Here is a 19,108-nt window from a genome sequence, read left to right on the forward strand (position 1 = left end):
TATATGTTGTAATGTGATCTTTATTTGTAAAATAAAGGTTTATGGTTTAGGAGTTTTTTCCCCCCTATAAAAACTATATATTTATTTATTCTACAAAACATCTAAATCTTTTTGGAACCCGAAAAGTCCCAGTCCCTTGGCATTCTAATTAACAATTCTCATCATTATTTTATCACCAACTCAAATGGCTAATTTTCCTTGTCCTTGGTAGATCATTCAAATTTTTCATGAATTTAAAGCAAGAGAATTAGGACTTATGTGATTACTTACATTAAAGTGAGATATTTTGCATTGCTGAACGCAAATTAGAATTTAAGTGTTATCAATTTCTGGCTGAAGAGAGGCTGACTGCAATTGTTTCAATAGCCTGACTAGATAGGAAGACATTAGTAAGTAGGGCATTATCAATTATGAAAATCACTGCTTTAGCTTAAATATCTTTAGATCTGATAAAGTCCTAAAACTAAAATACATATACATGTTATTGCACACAATCATCTTTTATACATTCCAACCTGTGTTTAAGGTCAATTGGTCCTTTAAATCGTTGCTGGTTTATAATTAATATCCTGGACAATCAGGGTAAATGCAAGCTGCATTTTAAATGGTGTTCATTAAATTCTGTTTGATGTGAGAAACAATATCCAACATCATTTATGTGCTTTGCAAGGTAGACAGTCAGCATTGCTCTCATTTAAATCTCTCATGTTCAGTTCTTTTATTGCTATAGCTTTATAGGATGATGCTTTTCCATTGTTTGTAGGGTTTCAAGTGAAAAAGCCAAATGTTAAAAGTGTTGGCAGGCGGCTTTCTCCTTTCTTTTTTCCAAGTCCAAAGTGAATGGTTGTTTAACTCACAGTCTGATAACCAAGAAGATTCAACTAACTTTAACAACATGTTTCTACTAAACATTAGATAATGCAATGCTTATTCCAATACAGGATATCACTTATGTATCTCAAGTTGTTACCATCGGGGCCATGCAATCTAGTTGACAGGGGCACAAGTAGCTGGTAGAAAGTTGAAACTAGCCATTACTATGACAGACATGGTTTCAATTATTTATTTTGAATATAGGATCCACCAAGCTAGAAGACTAATCTTTCTTCTGCAGGATGAATGCACTGGCTTTCAGCTGATTCTCCCATATCCGTCAATATATATCTTGTTCAACAAGTCTGAACCATAGAAGACGTTACTTGGTAGAACAACAACCGCTGAGGTAGCCCAATATTTATATTCAAGAGTTTCTTATAGATGGCATTACTACAAAAAGAAAACAAATTGATATCAATTGTAATTAAAACATTTGTATTTTCACACTGAATAATGTCAACAAAACCATGATGTAATAAAGAAGCTTCATTAAATCAGTCTAAGTAATAGTGTTTTTCAGTCTGAATTGAAGTTAGTCCCCTTTTGGGGACCAATTCTTATAGTAACATAGTAGGCCTGCTCTTCTAATCCTCTGATAATCAGCAGTGTGACACTTTCTACATCTGTTTTGCACTGAGTAGGGGATCAGGTTTTCATTTAGCCTAAAACATGTCTTTTAGATTGTCATGCATGGAGCTTCATGAGCCTCCTTAAATGAAAGAGTTTGAAAGAAGATCTGCTGCAGTTGCTGACTACAACATATCTTATTCTAATGCATCTAATCTAAGTTATTAGTGTCCAGTAGGTGTGTGCTGAACATACAAAATGATCACTTAGAGGCATTCCCATGGCTTCCTACACCATATTTATGCTGATGACACCCAAATCTATCTCTCCATTCCTCAACTCACCCCCTCTGTCTCTTCACGTATCTCAATTCTACTCAGTGACATATCAGCATTGATGTCGCACCACTACCTCAAACTCAATCTGACAAAAACTGAGCTAAGAATTTTTCCTTCTCTCCTTGTTCCCTCAGCCAACTTCCCCATCACAATCAAACACACTACGATCAACCCCTCCCATCAAGCCTGGGTACTCGTGCTCTCCTTTCAGCCCCACATCCAATCACTATCCAAATCTTGTCGACTCAACCTCCGTAACATTTCCAAAATACGCCCCATTTAACAAACGAAACCACAAACCTTCTAATTCACTCCCTCGTAAAACCTGTCATATTCCTGTCAGAAGGAAGAGAAGGGATAAGATGTGTTTCTAGTCTTCTAGGCCTCCTAGATCCTTCAAATCTAGTATGTTTGGACTCAGGAATACACGGAAGGGCTATATTGTTAATATAGCACCTCCTGGTTCATAATTATGATTATTGGGTTAGATTGTAGCTGTAGGTCTATTGCTCAAGTTGAACTGGAGTTCAGTTGTGTTCTTATCAGTGCCAGGCCATTTTGTGTTTAACTAGACCTGTCAAGTGTCAATTAATTGGTGATCTGGAATCAGTGGGTTAAGATAAGTCTGCCATAAACAGGTCGGTTATGCCAGGATATCAACTCTGGTAATGAATGTTTTTACGAGGGGTGCAATAAAGTCCATTAGCTGTATAATGTAAATAATTCTAATTGGATTGCTTTGACCCCTATGTACAGATGTCTGGTCTGTATTTTATTTAATAATATCAATAATTGGCCTATTGCCATCAAGGGGACAAAGCTTTTTCAAAATATTACTTGACTGCCCAGACCTCATTACCGTGACGGTAACAATGTGATAATCCCTCCTTCAGTCTACAATGAATGATGCTGCTAGACTCATCCACCTTACCAACTGTGTAGTGGCCATGCTCCTCTCTACCAATCCCTACACTGTCTTTCAATAGCCCAATGTATAAAATGTAAAATACCATCAACGTACAAAGCCATCCACAACTCCACCCCTGGCTACATTACTAAACTCATCTCACAATATCACACAAAGCATTCACTTCACAAGAACTCAAGCTCTTTAGCACTCTGTCACTTCCTCCTATGCTCGCTTCCAAGATTTCTCCAGAGCCTCCCACATCCTCTGGGATCCCAAGCCCAATCTATACGGTTGCCTTTAGGCAATCCATAAAAACTCAAATCTCCTCCTAAAAACGACTTCTCCTTCCATCAGCTTTTGCCTCAAAGTTATTACATTTGTATCAATTGCCCCTCATTTTAGATTATAAGCTCTAACAAACAGAACCCCCCTAATGCAGTTGTATGGAATTGTATTGTAACAATACTGTTTATTTTGTAAAGTGCTTTGCAAACTGTTGGAGCTATATCAATCCTGTATAATAATAATAATAATAATAATAATAACAATTGCTTGTTTTCTGCTTAACTAATGTAATGTAAATACTTGAAAGCACATTACCTAGCCACAGGTTCGCTTTAATGTCGGAATTTTTTGATAGCAAGCAACAAAAATTTTAAATGTATGACCAGTTTTATACTTGCTTCACACATCAACATTCTTTATAATATGTGTTTTGTAATTCTTAGGTTTTATTATGTAACTAGATTGATGATTCCTTGTTGGTAACACACATCTGTCAGAGAAGATAGTTGTCCTGCATAAAGAAAATTAAAATTATAACAACAATGCCAGCATGATGATGAGGATGTAGTAGTAGGTATTTAGCAGGTAGGTAGATGGTTGTGGTAGTTCCAGTAATGTTTTTAACCACTGAGAATGATGCTTTCAATGTTTTCTACTCCTTGTTTTGTCATTATTAAATATTTTAGATGCTTCTTCAACTGCTCTGATTAAATTTTTCTTCTTTTATGTAGAATATTCATTTGGGTTTGGCATACTAACTTGTTCATAAAGCTTGGGGGTTTTAGTGTAATTACCTTTTACTTTTCCATTATCATCCTGATCACATGTGTCACTGTAATATCCTCCAGTGGTTATCTAGAACAGGAACCATTCTGATTAATAGTTTGCATATCCATTATTTAGCCTCGTCTCGTCGTCCAGCACGGAACACTATAACAATAGTACAAAATTCTATCTGCCAGCCCCAATCCCATCTCACCCCCATCTTATATCTCCTAGGCACTTAGAACACACCTCTCTAAGCATGTTTTGTACAATGCATCCTTGACTTGACTCTGCTACTGAATGTCAACTAATGGGCGGAACAAGTCCCGTGACGTCACAATTCGCTCTGCCCCCTTCTTGTCAGAGCTGTCATTTCGCAGAAGTTTCCATCGGGCTCAGTTGGGGTCGGCAGGCATCGGGTTTTTTTCTTTCTGCGAGTAAGCAGCCATTGTTCATCATGATTGACGAGAATATACACAACCTGATTGACCTTTGGATTACATTGATGGACACTTTTTTTTTTTTTAAATAAAATACTTGTCAAAAACCTTTTGAAGTGTTTTTTTTTCAAATCAAGGACTTTTGTTTACAGTGTGGTGTGTTTATTTGCAATTTGACTTTTTTTATTTGGTGAATGAGTAGGTAGGTAACAACTACCCCTTACACATTCACGAGGGGGGTGGGGGTGGCATCTGGGTGCCCCCTTTATGTAAGAGGGCACTCAGATTCAGATAAGCGCCCTTACCCACAGACCCCCACTGCCACTGGGCCAGGTTGTGGGGAAGAGGCACTTGTCCTTATCGACACGGGGACAAGGTGCTTTTCCAGGGGGTTCCCTCTGGCAAAGCACCCTCCCCATGTTGAGGGCATGTGGCCTGGTATGATGCAGGAGGAGGGGCGCATGCTCACCCCCCCCGCCCCCCTTCCTGCTCAGATCAAGGGTCTGGTATAGGAGTTCAGGGGGGACCTCAAGCTTTTTTTGTTTTCTTTTTGGGGTCCCCCTAAAATTCCTACCAGACCTATCTGGCCTGGTATGAATTAAGAGGGGTCACCTTGTTTTTGTTTTCTTTCTGTGGACTGTCAAAAGTTAAAAAGAAAAATGTCACCTTTTTTTTCTAATGTCACTTGGCTGCAGCAAAAATTTGTTCGTAATTATCCAATGCACCCGAAATTATTGAAAATCCTGAAATTAATTGACTTTCTGACCTGAATCCCAAACCCCGAAACAATGAAAAATTCAAAACGCACCAAACCTTACCAAATTGTTTGCCGGTTTACATGTCTAAAACTCACCATTCTTGTGACATCTCCTGTGAATGTGACTGCTTTATTAGAATATTGTTCCTGTGAGCCTGTACTGCTTCCCCCAAGTGAGTTCTTCCTAATTCCTGAAAAGGCATTGTGAAATAATTTGTGTTAAAAATATCTTGGCCACCATATTATTTTACAGACTCAACAATTATTTTGGCGTTATTAAATGCCCAGAACAACTGGGATTTAATAGACATAACAATACACATCCTAAGAAGTGCATATTATTTAGCCCCTCCAAAATCACTAATATCCCAATGTGCCTTATTGTATTTGAAATAAAGAAGGTATTCAGTAGCTTCAGAATATCATATGAGATTGCTCAGGGGCATGTCATCATTCCTGGTAACTTGAATGCACTTTCGAAATATGACCAGACAAGACTGCTTTCTGTCTACTTCAATTTGTGGTTGCCATTAAACTCGTTTGTTCATATCTCACCTTACATAGAAGAGTTTAGGGTGGGAGATTATGCTGATGTCAGGAAAATCCTTTTTAAAAGTAATTCATTTTTAAAAATACCTTGCTGTTAGAATTTAAAGCATTGCACTGGCTTCAACTGCTGTTATCCTGGTGGGTACAATTCAATTTGTGTTGTAGCTAGTTCACCTTGTTAGATTACTATGAGAGTCTTTATAAATTTAACTCAGTGGTGGTTTCTTTGTTATGGAATACAAACACCCGAAGACTTTCTTCATCCATCCTGGATGCTATGACATTCTGATGTGATACTACAATACAGGGTAGTTACCAAGCCTTACAACTGGTATGAATCAACTGGTGGCTCTATCTGCTAACAGATAATGATTGCACAGCTCTAGAATCTAAAGGTAGATGTTAGCTAATCTAGTCACACATGCTCATACATTCTGTAAATTTAACAGCCCTATAAATGTTTAGGCATGCCTCTAAGCATTTTCTACGGTTGGACCTACAAATCCCCAAATAATCTCATATGTTTTGATACTCATTTTGATTCTTTGCAGTAGTAGCAACTTTGATTCTGTTCTACACCAGCAACAGAACCCTGCCCATTGTGTACTTTGCTTATGTATGTTTTTTTCATGCTGCGGTAATACAGTATTACTATTATAGAAGAGGGGATACCTAAAGAGACTTGTAAATGTATTTCCTCTATACTCGCTACTGTTAAGTATGAAACTTCCCCCATTAATAGACTAAGGTAAAAATGGGGAGGGCATCTTCTCTCTGTCAGATGATTGGGATCTGGTTATCTGCTCATTTCTTGGCATTGTAGTATCGTAATTGTTTCACTTATACAGACTCATTTTCTTAACATACTTTTTTATAGAGCCTTAGGACAATATAGCATTAAATGTTAAATGTAAGAGACACATTTTATTACTGAGCTAATTCTGGCACAAAATCATGTAAATTATTGGCAACTTTTCTGCCTTTTAGGGTAAGTGTACAGCGCTATCTAACCTCCCCAGTGTAAACTATAAATTGTGAAAATATTCCAACATGTGACATAGACTAAAGTGCTCCGTGCGTTTCGTCATACAACGTCCTCCGAGGGTAGCAGGTATGATATGCTACCTGCTACCCTCTGAGGACGTCATATGATGAAACGCGTCAGGGCGGGGCTAGATGAGACCGGGTTTTACCTCTTGAGGAGACGGGAGCTGTTTTCTATCTTTTGTGGGCTGGCCGCCTCAATCTTTATATGTGAGTTTCTACTTATTGTTTTTATTTAATAAACCTTTTTACTACCTCATGGAGATCTTTGTGTCTTACATGTAAACGGAACTTTGGTCCGGTCTGGACACTAAGCGGCTGAAGGACGAAAAGGGTGTCTAGTGCCGAAGCTTTGAGGATTTTAACATTTGAACTGATTGTCTTTGCTTCTGAAACACTCGGGAGGTTTATTTTTGGAATCTGATCCAGACCATCGGGATAGCTATTCATCATTAGCAGGACATTTGGGGAGTGCACAGCCCCAAACAGGTGGAGTGCAATCTCACGGGAAATCTTTTTCCCCTTTCATTATGTCACGGTTGTGATGGATTTGGTTCTTTGTTTTCACTCAAAAGAGATGCACTTTACAATAATTGCATATCACTGCTTTTATAGCATTTATTCAGTAATTTTTCAGTAGTCACGTATAGATGTGATTTATTAACTTTGTTGCTTCTTAATTGGTGTATTTAAATACACCTTGTAGCAATTGTCACGTTCATTCATTCATTTTATTGTGATTGATTCACTTTGTTTTTTTAATAAATTGGCTCACTCAATTGTACCTTTTCACATTATTGTTTTTGTGACACAATATTGATGTCATAAACACACTGACCACTTTAGTCTGTCACATGTTGGAATATTTTCACAATTTATAGTTTACACTGGGGAGGTTAGATAGCGCTGTACACTTACCCTACTTCCTATGAGGTCCCAACTGTAACCTCTGTCTGGCAGCTTTTAACCCTAGATCCAGGTTACTTTCGTATTTTATATACATTTTTCTCAATTAGCGCGGATTTTTTTCATATATAACTTTTCTGCCTTGCAAAATATTTGCTGTCTTACTATATGCATTCTTAGGGTGATTGATGACTCAGTTTAGGCTAGCTATACTAGGACTTTTCTGAGAGTAGGTGGCTAATAAAGGTAGACTTCTAAAGGTAGATTAAAAAAAGGTAAACTTGTAAATCCTTCCTAAAAGCAGATACCCTAAGACATGGGTGCCCACAATTTTTGTGTTAAGATCTACTTTTCAAATGACGAGCTACATTAGATCTACCAACGTAAAAAAACCTCCCTCGCTCTCTCTCTCCTGGCTGTCTCTCCTAGCTCTCCTGGCTGTCTCCCCTTGCTCTCTCTCCTGACTGTCTCCCCTTGCTCTCTCTCCTGGCTGACTCGCCTTGCTCTCTCTCTTGGCTGTCTCCCCTTGCTTATCCTCCTGGCTGTCTCTCCTCTCTCTCCTGGCTGTCATTCCTCGTTTTCTCTCCTGGCTGTCTCTCCTTGCTCTCTCCCCTGGCTGTCTCTCCTCGCACTCTCTCCCTGCTCTCTCCCCTGGCTGTCTCTCCTCACTCTCTCTACTGGCTGTCTCTCCTCACTCTCTCTCCTGGCTGTCTCTCCTCACTCTCTCTCCTGGCTGTCTCTCCCCGCTCTCTCTCCTGGCCCACCTTGCTGTATTTTGCAAACAGTGCAGTGCAACAGGCTGTGTAAACTAATATTCTTTGATGTAATTCATAGCACTTCAAACACCAGTATCCACCAGAACGGTGTCAGGGAGCTTGGCTCAGCAGACTCAGGCTAATAGGTAATCATGTGTGCACAGCTAAATAAATATACCAAAATGGAATAAAGGGGCCGCCATTCACACCCTTTGTGATCTACCAGCATCAGCTTTGAGAGCTACTGGTAGATCACGATCTACCTAATGGGCACCCCTGCCCTAAGATATACTGTAGATCTTAGGGTATCTGCTATTAGGAAGGACATGCAAGTTTATAATGTCTGCCAGATTCACATAAATCATAGGGATCCCAGAGGAAGCCGGCGAGAGCAGGGATCCTGAGCCCCTAAACCAAAACTAGAAGTTATTCGTTGTAGTGGGGCTACCCAGTAGATTCCTGGAGTTCCTCTTTAAGAGCCTGTTTTTGCACTTTTTGCAAGTTGCAGTTCCTGACTGTGGTCTTAGTCTTTGTCATATCCTAATACACATCTGTGAGCTTACCGTTATCACTAACATCAGTCGCGCTATTTTGTGTGATATTACCAGCACAGAAGGACACTTAAGAGTGCTCTTTCCACAAATTGGACACTTAACAAGCATCTTGGTGATCAGCAGTGAAGAAGGCAGGCACTTGCCCTCTATCGAAAGACAAACAAGGAGCACAGCGCAAAGAACCCATATGGTGTAGTATGTTTAAGATCCACTTATTTTTTTAAAAGGTGACCATGGGAGGGAAGAAGCAAAAAGCACAACATCCAACCATGTGAAAGGGGCAGTGCATCGGTACACGCTGACACAGTCCTGTCCCAGTTGTGGGCTGAATCCCAACTGCAAGTAGATGAAAGTAGACAACCAGCTCGCCACACTTTCCCCAGACAGAAAAGATTGCTGTCCCTCAGATTGTTGTCCCCCAGTATGGACGCTCCTTCACAGGGCAGACTGTCCATTCTGAGGGACAGCGATCCTTTCTGTCTGGAGTGAGTGCAGTGAGCTAGTTGTCTTGGTTCAGCTACCTGTGGAAAGAATGGGCTGTCACGAAGGCTCATTCCCTGGTGGGCCATTAACACCTCTTTGTAACAATACAGACTGCACAGTAAATACATCTGTTTAAAGCAATGGTCTACCACAGTCTGTTAATAAAAACTGTTAGTTCTTAATAATAATCCAGGTAGGTCTCCTAGAATACCCTTCCTAAAGCTGCAGAACAACTTTAAGTTTTAAATTGACAAAGCATAAATTGAGAGCATGCTCTCAGGATTCATACCAGCAGCTGGTAGAAGCTCTAATCTCTGTAGGCTGTTCCTCCTCGATGGGTTGAAGCTTCCCTTTGATAGACGCCTCTGTCGACTGGACAGCATGGCTGCTGGAGACACAATACCTGGGGGAGGCACTTTTCCCATCCTACAATACAGCTCTTCAATCTCTTTCTTCTGCAGTGCTTGTAACACCTGAACTTCAGACATATGTCTATTCACAAAAAAATAAAGGCACCAGTGAGGACATGACCTCTATGCAAATGATTGTATCTAAGTGTAAAAACACAAATGAGGTTAATGTGTAGTATATAGTATATGCTTTTATATATGATATTACTTGCTTTGCAAAAGTGAAAAATAAGACTATTAGTTCTCTTTAAACCATTAGCATATGAAGCTGCTGTCTAAAGGTAATTTCAATTTTGAAATAAAACGGGTCAATAGCCCAAGACTCCTACTAGCAGAAACAGGAAATATTTACAAGGGCAGGAACATGTCCCAGGTCTTTCCAAAATATAAACACTTCCTAGCCCAGGACAGATTAGGGCAGTTAAGAATGGAAGAATCCGTATCTCAACTCTGCCTTTATATATATCACGTAACTGAGGAGAAAGAGGGATCAGATAACATGTTTATTCTGAAACTGTAATTGTATTTTAAAGGGTGCCAACAGCGCCAACACAGTTGTTAATTATGAATAATTATTTAAGTTAGTCATTTTTTTCCAAAATGTTTGGATGCAGTATGTAACATTTAAAGCACTTTTTAATTTTCCCCCACAGTAAAATATGTCAACTTACTTCTGTCTTAGCTGCTGAAGCTCCTCGAATATCTCCTCATCTTCACTCTCAGTATCATCACTGCTGAGATAAGCAATACCTCTGGTGTAATGTAGCCAGACCTGAACTGTGGAGATCTGCTGGGGTGTCTTTTCCTGGTTCTCCTCTTCGCTAGAAGACATGGGATCTACACCTTTCCCATCTGCCGACGCTAAGATACTGTCCCCATTATTTTCCTCCTTTATAACATGGTCACTGTGAATGCATTGTTCATTGCTGGTAATATTCTTGCAGCCATCTTCTGATCTAGGGTTGTTGTTATTGAGAACACAAATACAACTGTCTAATACATCTACAATGTTACCTACAGGAGTTAAACTTTTTATGTCACCAGAATATTCATCCTTCGATCCTTGGACACAAACCTCAGAGTCTGAGCAGCTGATATGCCTATCATGGTCCCACATAAGTGTGTCTACGTTGGCACTGGGAGTGAGTCTTTCAGAGTCTGATAAATTTCCTTCAGTGTCCGCATCAGTGCTAATATCTGTGTCTGATGAAGAAGTCTCGTACAGCCCAGAGGTAGTGTCTGATCTTTGAAATACATCAAGGCTGCTGTTTGTGGAGTCCTTTGCAGTTGTGACTTGAAATCTCCCTACAACTTTTGGTTGGACTTCTGTAAAAAGACAAAAGGGAAAAAATTATACTATGCATCTTCCCTTTTGTATAAATATACATTTACTTTGGAAGTCCTTCATGCAAATCTTCATCAGCAATGCAATTTCCTCAAGCAGAAATTGAATACCTTTTCCTGGTGAATTACCACAGCCATCAAGAATTTCCTAAAACTCTCTTCAAACATTTTGCAAAAATGCTCCAAGAGGCAAAGGGCTAATAACCCTTTATTTAAAAATGAATATAATCTTTATACTCAGGGCTGTGGATAAAGGTTGCCAGGGAAGAGGACCACAAAGCTCAGCCATCTTTTCAACTTGGTGACACACTGGGATTTTTTTCCATCCTGTACTGTGTTTGAAATTATCACTGAATGCCTGAGTTCTGAACTAGGCATACCTGAGGCAGAAGCTCTGAAGGCAGTACATTTACAAGCAGTGGAGGGGACTCGGCTGTGCCGCTAAGAGACCCAAGAGTCTTTACTGCAGCTAAACAAAAGCAAGAGAATCTGTGACTAGCAAAAATACTGAAGACTCCTTTTCTAATGTCTAATGTGGTTTAAGTGCCAATAAAGTATCTAGAAAACGAAATCACTTAACTTTCTTTTTCCCCTGAGAGAAAGTCAACAAATCTTATATAGGGCAGCACAGCAGTGAGGTGGTTAGCACTTCTGCCTTGTAAACTCGAATCCCAGTCAGGTCACTATCTGCAAAGAGTTTGCATGTTCTCCCCGTACTTGTGTGGGTTTCCTCCAGGTACTCTGGTTTCCTCCCTCACTCTAAATACATGCTGGAAGGTTAATTGGCTCCTGTGTAAAGAGCTACATAAATTGTTGGCCCTATATAAATACCCATAATAAATAATACAATATACTTCAAATTTACTGTACAGCATTTGACACTAAAACACAACCCTTTCATATATTGTAATTCTCAAGCTATTACTTATACCTTTTCTTGTTTCCTAACTGTACTTGACTATAAACCAGAACTCCATCACTTAAGGACACTTGCAAAATACTGAGGCTTGCTGGGAGTGGGAAGCATTATATGGGCTGTCCTATCATCTCTGTTTGCCAGTCAATCACCTGAAGGTAGCTGCATATATCCCATTGTTAAGACTACACGCCCTGTGTCCTGTATTGTATGATCAAGATAGAAAGTTACAATCGCAGCGCAAGCGTATCAAAAAGTCGATGTTCGACCTACAACTAGTAGATCCTTGGCGCAATCGCCACCCAGTGGAGAGGGACTATGCATACTATTCGACCCCCCATGAATCTTACTCACGGATCAACTACAGTAATACCTTGGTTTACGAGCATAATTCGTTCCGGCAGCATGCTTGTAATCCAAAGCGCTTGTATATCAAAGACGTCTCGATTGGCACTACGATGCACTCGGATCACTCGCCCATACACATAGACCTGAAGGTGGGACCTGACTCCAGACCTCCGGTTACTTGGAGACTCAATGAATCCATCATTCAGGATCCGGGCCTGGAGGCAGAGTTGCGCGCGGCACTTCAATGCTTCTTTTCTGAGAATGCGTCCCCCACGCAAAATCCCCTCTCTCTATGGGAGGCACATAAGTGTGTTATCCGGGGGTTCTCATCCGAATGGGCTCCCACCGCAAACGCCAGCATGCTAAGCTAGTAGAGGAGTTGTATGCCCGGCTCAGGGATGTAGAATTACGCCACAAATTGTCTCCAAATGAGGGGACTGAGTTGGAATTAACTAAAACTAGAGCCGAGCACAGTGCTCTCCTAATGGATAGGGTGAAGGCCCAAATGGCGAGGTCGCGCAGGTCATTCTATGAATTCAGTAATAAACCGGGCAGAATGCTAGCTAATGCCGTGCGGGATGTTCGGGCTCGCACGTATATACCCTCTATCTGTACAGAAACAGGGGTACTCATCTCGGAATCGGCCGCTATGGCTGCCCGGTTCCAATCCTTCTATACGAAATTGTACAACTTGCACTCGGAAGGGAGTGGAGGGCATCCTGAATCCCGGACACGGAAGATCCGGGAATATTTGCAGGATTCCGGTATGAAACGCTTGTCGGAATCCAAAAGTTCCCTACTGGAAATGCCCATGAGGAGATTGAAGCAGCACTCAAATCCATGAAACCAGGTAAGGCTCCTGGCACAGATGGATTCACGCTAAACTATTTTAAGTGCTTCTGTGGTGTGCTGGGGCCACACTTCCTTCACGCCTTTAACTCGATCCTGGAATATCCTACCCTCCCTAGAGACACTCTAAGGGCCCAAATTACAGTAATCCCCAAGGAGGGCAAAGATCCTACTAGCTGTGCAAGTTATCGCCCTATCTCACTCCTTAATGTAGATCTCAAAATCTTCACTAGAATTTTGGCTTCTAGAATCCTTCCGTTCATGAGCACACTCATTGGCCCTGATCAGGTGGGTTTTGTCCCGGGCCATGAAGCTAGGGACAACACCATCCACACTTTGAATGTCATTCACCTGGCACAAGCCCGCTCAAAACCCCTTCTCTTGCTGTCCATAGACGCGGAGAAGGCCTTTGACCGGGTGAATTGGGCCTTCTTACGAGAAACCCTTTCCTACGTGGGTTTGGGAACCCATATGCGTTCATGGATAGGGGCACTCTATTCAAACCCATCGGCAGTGATCAGGTTAATGAGGCTCTTTCTGCCCCTTGTCCAACGGGACGCGACAGGGATGCCCCCTCTCTCCCCTTATCTTCTTGCTCACTCTTGAACTCATACGAACGATACAAGCATCCCCTGATATTACGGGATTGGAGGCGGGCTCCGGAACTCACAAGACCGCAGCGTACGCAGACGACCTTCTTTTCTATGTTACTCACCCGGAGGTGTCGCTCCCCAACCTCATGTCGGCCTTGACAGTGTACGGGAAGTTGTCAGATTTTAAAATCAATTTCTCCAAATCGGAGGCCCTGAGTGTGTCCATACCTGACCCGCGCCTCTGCCGTCTTAAGTCGTCCTTTCCTTTTAAATGGGCAGACTCTCATATTACATATCTGGGAGTGTCACTGCCATCTGATCTCCAGAGAGTTTTCTCTCTTAACTTTATCACACTCCAACGTCGCATCGTCACGGATTTACGCTCCTGGGAGCGTCCCGCATTCACGTGGTTTGGACGCAATAATATCTTAAAGATGACGGTCCTACCTCGGTTACTGTACTTACTCCAGACTCTCCCGATTTCGCTCCATGCAACCTACCTTAAGCAGCTGAGATCGACCTTTTTAGCTTTCGTGTGGGCTAACAAACGGGCTCGGATTCGACACCAGATACTGTCCAGGTCCGGAGCGGAGGGTGGCATACACTTTCCAGATCCATGCATTTACTACAAAGCGGCCATGCTGGCTGTAGTGGTGGATTGGTGCTGTAATGCACATCACAAGTTGTGGGTGGCATTGGAACAGGAGACCTGCCCCTTTCCATTGTGGGGCATACCGTGGATTCGCCCTGCTCTGCCAATGTCGCAGTGGACGAACCCGCTGGTGGGAGCTACGATAAGGGCAGCCAGTGGCATATTTGCCGCTTCTGCCCTCTCCCCGACACCCTCGCCCATGCTACCGATAGTGGGTAATCCCCATTTCATACCAGGCCTACTGGGTCCGTTGCGTGGTGTTCTGACGGCAGGGAACTGCACCAGAGCCTATCACTTCAGAGCAGCGGCGGGCTGGATGTCGGCTTTGCAGATCCAGAGTAGGATAGAGCCCGTCCTCAGTCCTTGGCATGCCCTACAGATAGGCCACTGCCTGCGCTCGGTTGGGGACCAGAGCCCGATGCTCAGACCACTGACAGAATTTGAAAATTTATGCCTGAAAGCCGACCCGACCCGACCAGACATACCCTGTCCGTACTGGTTGGCTGTCTGCGAGCTCAGCCGACTGACCAACCGCCATACTTTATCAGACAATGGGCAACGGATCTGGACATGGAGCTTACCCCTCCACAGATCGAGCGAATGTACTACTTTGCCAATAAGTCTTCTATAGCCAACAGGTATCAAGAAGCGGGTTACAAGCTGCTGACTAGGTGGTACAGGGTCCCAACAGTCCTCCACCGCATGTACCCGGCATCTTCACCAATGTGTTGGAGATGCGATGATACTGAGGGAACCCTTAAACATATTTTCTGGGACTGCCCCCTGATCCAACCATTCTGGGACAAGGTGGCTAAGATGTTCTCACCGGCTGCTACGCGGCTGTGTCTGTTAAAAATATGAAAAACTCACAAGGTATTGCTGGGGCCCCACAATATATGTTTGAGATTATTGTTGCACTATATCTACTTGATTGCCAATGATGTGTACTTTCTGTGAATGTAACTGCGGAGGACTCCGCCTATCCTGTACTTGGCTGTATCTGTGGTGTGTGCCTTGCTTGCCTTTAAAAATAAATAATTTGAAAAAAAAAAGAAAGTTACCAAACAATATTGAAAGCCCCTTCTTTGGGCAAACCAAAAGACTACCCTTGCAGTGGGGCTACTCCTGCACTGCAAGGGTTAGGTACTGATTTATGCCTAGGGGACAGAAGTAAAGCGCTTTTACTTACCTGATCCCTGCCACACCTCCAATCAGCACTCACCACTCCCCTCTGCTCTGGCTGGTGGAATGTCCTTTGGCATTCTCAGATCTAATGCAGGTCTATAGAATCTGCATTAGACGTGCTGATGTCAGCAGTCCTCAGACCGTTGGAGTGAAGGGAAAAAGAGGCTGCGGGGTCCAGTCTAACAGCTTGGAGGGAGCCATTGGGAGCAGGGATCACATAAGGAAATTCGTTTTCCCTGTCTCCTAAGCATAAATGAGCACTTAAACCCTGGCAGTGTGGGGCTAGCCCCACTGGATGGGCAATTTTTTTGGTTTGCCCAGAGATGAGCTTTAAAGAAACCCCTTTGATAGGGTCTACTTGGTCTCCTTGAGACTACATGCCATTTTGTTATCCTTAATTACCTAAATGTTTTAGAAACTGCTTATCCACTGTAGGGGACCAGTTTTATGGGGGCAGCACTGGGTTGTAGGGGCCAGGGATAATGTTTGTGCCCAAGTAAAGCTTTTGTGAAGCATCCCCACATTTTTTTAATATTTCAATTTTTAAAGCCAACCACAAGCCAGAGTTTTTAGTTTTAGGTATAGTCAGAAAGGGTTATGACTTCTTTAAGAAATCTAATAATGTCAATAACCCTACGGTCTCTTCTTGTTCCCCTGACTCCCTGTCAATGGCATGACAAGTGAGAGAAAATTTCACAGACTGCAACAGAAACCTGACAGATGTCCTAACCCTTGCAGACTATATCTAACATCTTTTGTTATATTCTGGCAAATATTTTATATATGGAATTTTGTAGTCATTTATTGGTAAACACTTTTTAAATTTTGTTTGTTGATTTTTGTATTGCAGTAATTAAAGAATTTGCAGAACATTTTGGAAAAAACATTTGTAGATAACGTTTTCCCTTTTTATCTACAATAACACTAGTTGTTTTAAAACCAACAGAGGTCAAACCAGAAAAAAAAAATTTTTTTTTCTTTTGTTGCATATTTTTGTCTTTAGATTGTGCAGAAAATAAAATATATTTTGCAACACAATATTACCAAAAGAAAGCCTTGATTGTCACCTATATGCTATTTGTATGACTTTGGTAAGTAATAACAAAATCATTGCCTAGGTCTATAGTAGAAATTTAAAAATTGCTCTAGTCCATAAGAGTTTAAAAAGTAACATAGTAACATGGTAACCAAACTCCCTGGATGTGGAAATGAAGAAAAACAACCCCAGGTTGAACAGAAGCATAGTGCAAATGGTAGACACATAGTCAAGAAAATCCTCCAAAGAGATACAAGCTGAACTCCAAGATCAAGGTACATCTGTGTCTGCCACATATGTCATCAGTAGTAATGGGCTCGATGTTTGAGTCGAACGTGAGCACATGAACTGTCAGAGCGTTTGGCGGGCTATTCGCCCGCTGAGCACCACACACGGCACTGCGCCTTGTGAAGCCCTGATTGGCCAAAGCCTTGTACCTGACCATAGGTCAGGTGCAAGACTTTGCCCAATCAGGGCCCAGTACTCTGCCCAATTATGGCTCTTACAGAGTCATGATAACTTCCCAATCATGGCTCACCTGTCAGATGCCGTACAACTGTAAATATTTGGGCAAAGGTAGCTGTTACCGCTAACTCGCCGATTGTTTATATGTTGCTGGCATCTGTCAAAATGCTATCTCGCGGCGGTCGTCTTTTTTAAAATTATTATTTCTATTTATTTCTTATTGTTTTTTATTTAGTCGAGTCATCGCCGTCGTGGACAACGCTGGACGTCGTGATTGACACTGGATTACGTCGGTGGATAAATTGTTTTTTTTTTAAAGATTAAAAGTTTATTAGACAAAACTCTTGTCTTCAGTTGTTTTTTTTTTTCCGCATGTTACAGAAACAAGACAATACAAAACAAAGATAACATTTTTTCAAGAAAATAAAATCTATGAGGTAAATTATAGTGCAAAATAAAGACGTCCCAGAGCATCATAGGAGGGAAATTGCAATAAGTGGAGGTAGAAGGCACGTGCGGTTGGGTAAGCTCTCAAATCAGCCAATCGTGGCATAATCATATGTTATATATACAAACAGACTGGTATCGACGGATCGATTAGAAGATAGTAACATTAAAGGCACAAACAGTCTTGTGGTAGTGTAACTATAGCCAGTTTGTTAAAGCCGAGAAGAGCTTTTCCACTGTGCATGAAATGGAAGAATTCCAGTAATTCTATGAGCGCCTGGGGTCAATCATAGTGGAGGGGAGTAACCAAGATGAGAGAAGTAGGAGAAATGAGGAGAGAAAGGAGGAGAAAAAGGGAGGAGGGGGGAAAGAGCAGAGGTATGAGTATAGAGGAGGATATTAGGTAGGGGGGAGCATGTCTGGGAGGTAACAAGTCTCAATGAGTAACAAGAGGTCCGATCCAGGTCTCCAGGGGTGGAAAGGATAAGGTGTCTACACCTGACAGACCTAGCCAAATTCCTGAAAGGTGCGGACAGTGGCATCCCGATATCGTACGTGGGAAAGGGACATAATCCGCATGAGTTCGGAGCGAGTGTCCGACAGCTTCTGGAGCGTCACATAGTCGGGGTTAGATTTATGCTTTCGTTCCAGATCACGAATGTGCGATAGGAAAGACGTGATTTGTTGTGATTTGGCTTTTTTGTGACGAGCCCCATGCTTAATCAGGATGCCTCTCAAGACACATTTCAGTGCCTCCCACTTAAGGGGAGAGGACGATGGGTCCTGTGCGTGGACAAGTTGGAAGGAATTTATACTGTTCTGAACATCGGAGAGCACAACAGGGTCACGTAATAGGCTCTCGTTCAATCTCCAGGTGGGGAAACGTCTAGAGGTGTCAGGCACAGACAGGGTAAGAGATGGGGATACCAATTCTATAAAACATTTTTATACAATAGTCTGATTTGTTCATCACGTGCATCCTGCTCTGAAGAAATGTGCAGCACATGCATGAACTGCGAGATCAGTCAATTGTCCAATTTAGGCTATGCACTGTGATAGTGTAAGATGGTATTCTGGTCTGTAGATTTAGTAATCAGCGGAGTGTGCCCTCAGCTACTGATGCAGAAACATCAAGAAATGCCACACTGATATCAGGATTGAAAATACTGTTAAGAAAATCTGCAAATGCTTTAAATGAGGTTGTGCTACTATCCCAAATTACAAAGATATTGTCAATGTAGCGCATCCAACTTTTGACATGCATTGTATACATGTGCAGGATATACATACATTTCCTACAAATAACTAGTGAAGAGATTGGCAAATGAAGACACAGCATGGGAGCCCATCACAATGGGTTGCCAGTGTCTGCTGCCCACGGAAAAAGGGTAGTTGCTGCGTTTATCTAATCTGATGGTCTGGATTCGATTCCTTGTTCACTGTCTGAAGATGTGGACACCAGGCAACCTTATTAACTGAAAGTGACTAAGCGACAGAGAACCCAATACTGTATACCTCTTCTTCTTAAAAATGTGGTTCTGTTCCGGTAGTGGGTGCTCCCAGTGAGCAAGGGGTCAACCTTACTGTCTTGGTAGTCTTGCTTAACCCGGTGAGACTTGTCCCTTTTTAACTGT

At 41.9% G+C, this 19,108-nt stretch overlaps 1 protein-coding gene across 1 annotated transcript; it reads right to left on the minus strand.

Moving 5' to 3' along the window:
• Positions 1 to 1,026: 1,026 nt before the first annotated feature.
• Positions 1,027 to 10,508, minus strand: LOC108792761 (serine/threonine-protein kinase WNK4-like). The gene is made up of 4 exons (XM_018563607.1): positions 10,311 to 10,508; positions 9,519 to 9,721; positions 5,035 to 5,129; positions 1,027 to 1,266 (listed from the first exon to the last, which is right to left on the minus strand). The coding sequence occupies exons 1-4, from the start codon at positions 10,469 to 10,471 to the stop codon at positions 1,264 to 1,266; spliced, it is 462 nt and encodes a 153-aa protein (XP_018419109.1). The 5' UTR covers positions 10,472 to 10,508; the 3' UTR covers positions 1,027 to 1,263.
• Positions 10,509 to 19,108: the final 8,600 nt, after the last annotated feature.

The sequence above is a fragment of the Nanorana parkeri genome, unplaced genomic scaffold (genome assembly GCF_000935625.1).
Source record: "Nanorana parkeri isolate BGI_ZX_2015 unplaced genomic scaffold, ASM93562v1 scaffold679, whole genome shotgun sequence".
NCBI classification, from domain to species: domain Eukaryota; kingdom Metazoa; phylum Chordata; class Amphibia; order Anura; family Dicroglossidae; genus Nanorana; species Nanorana parkeri.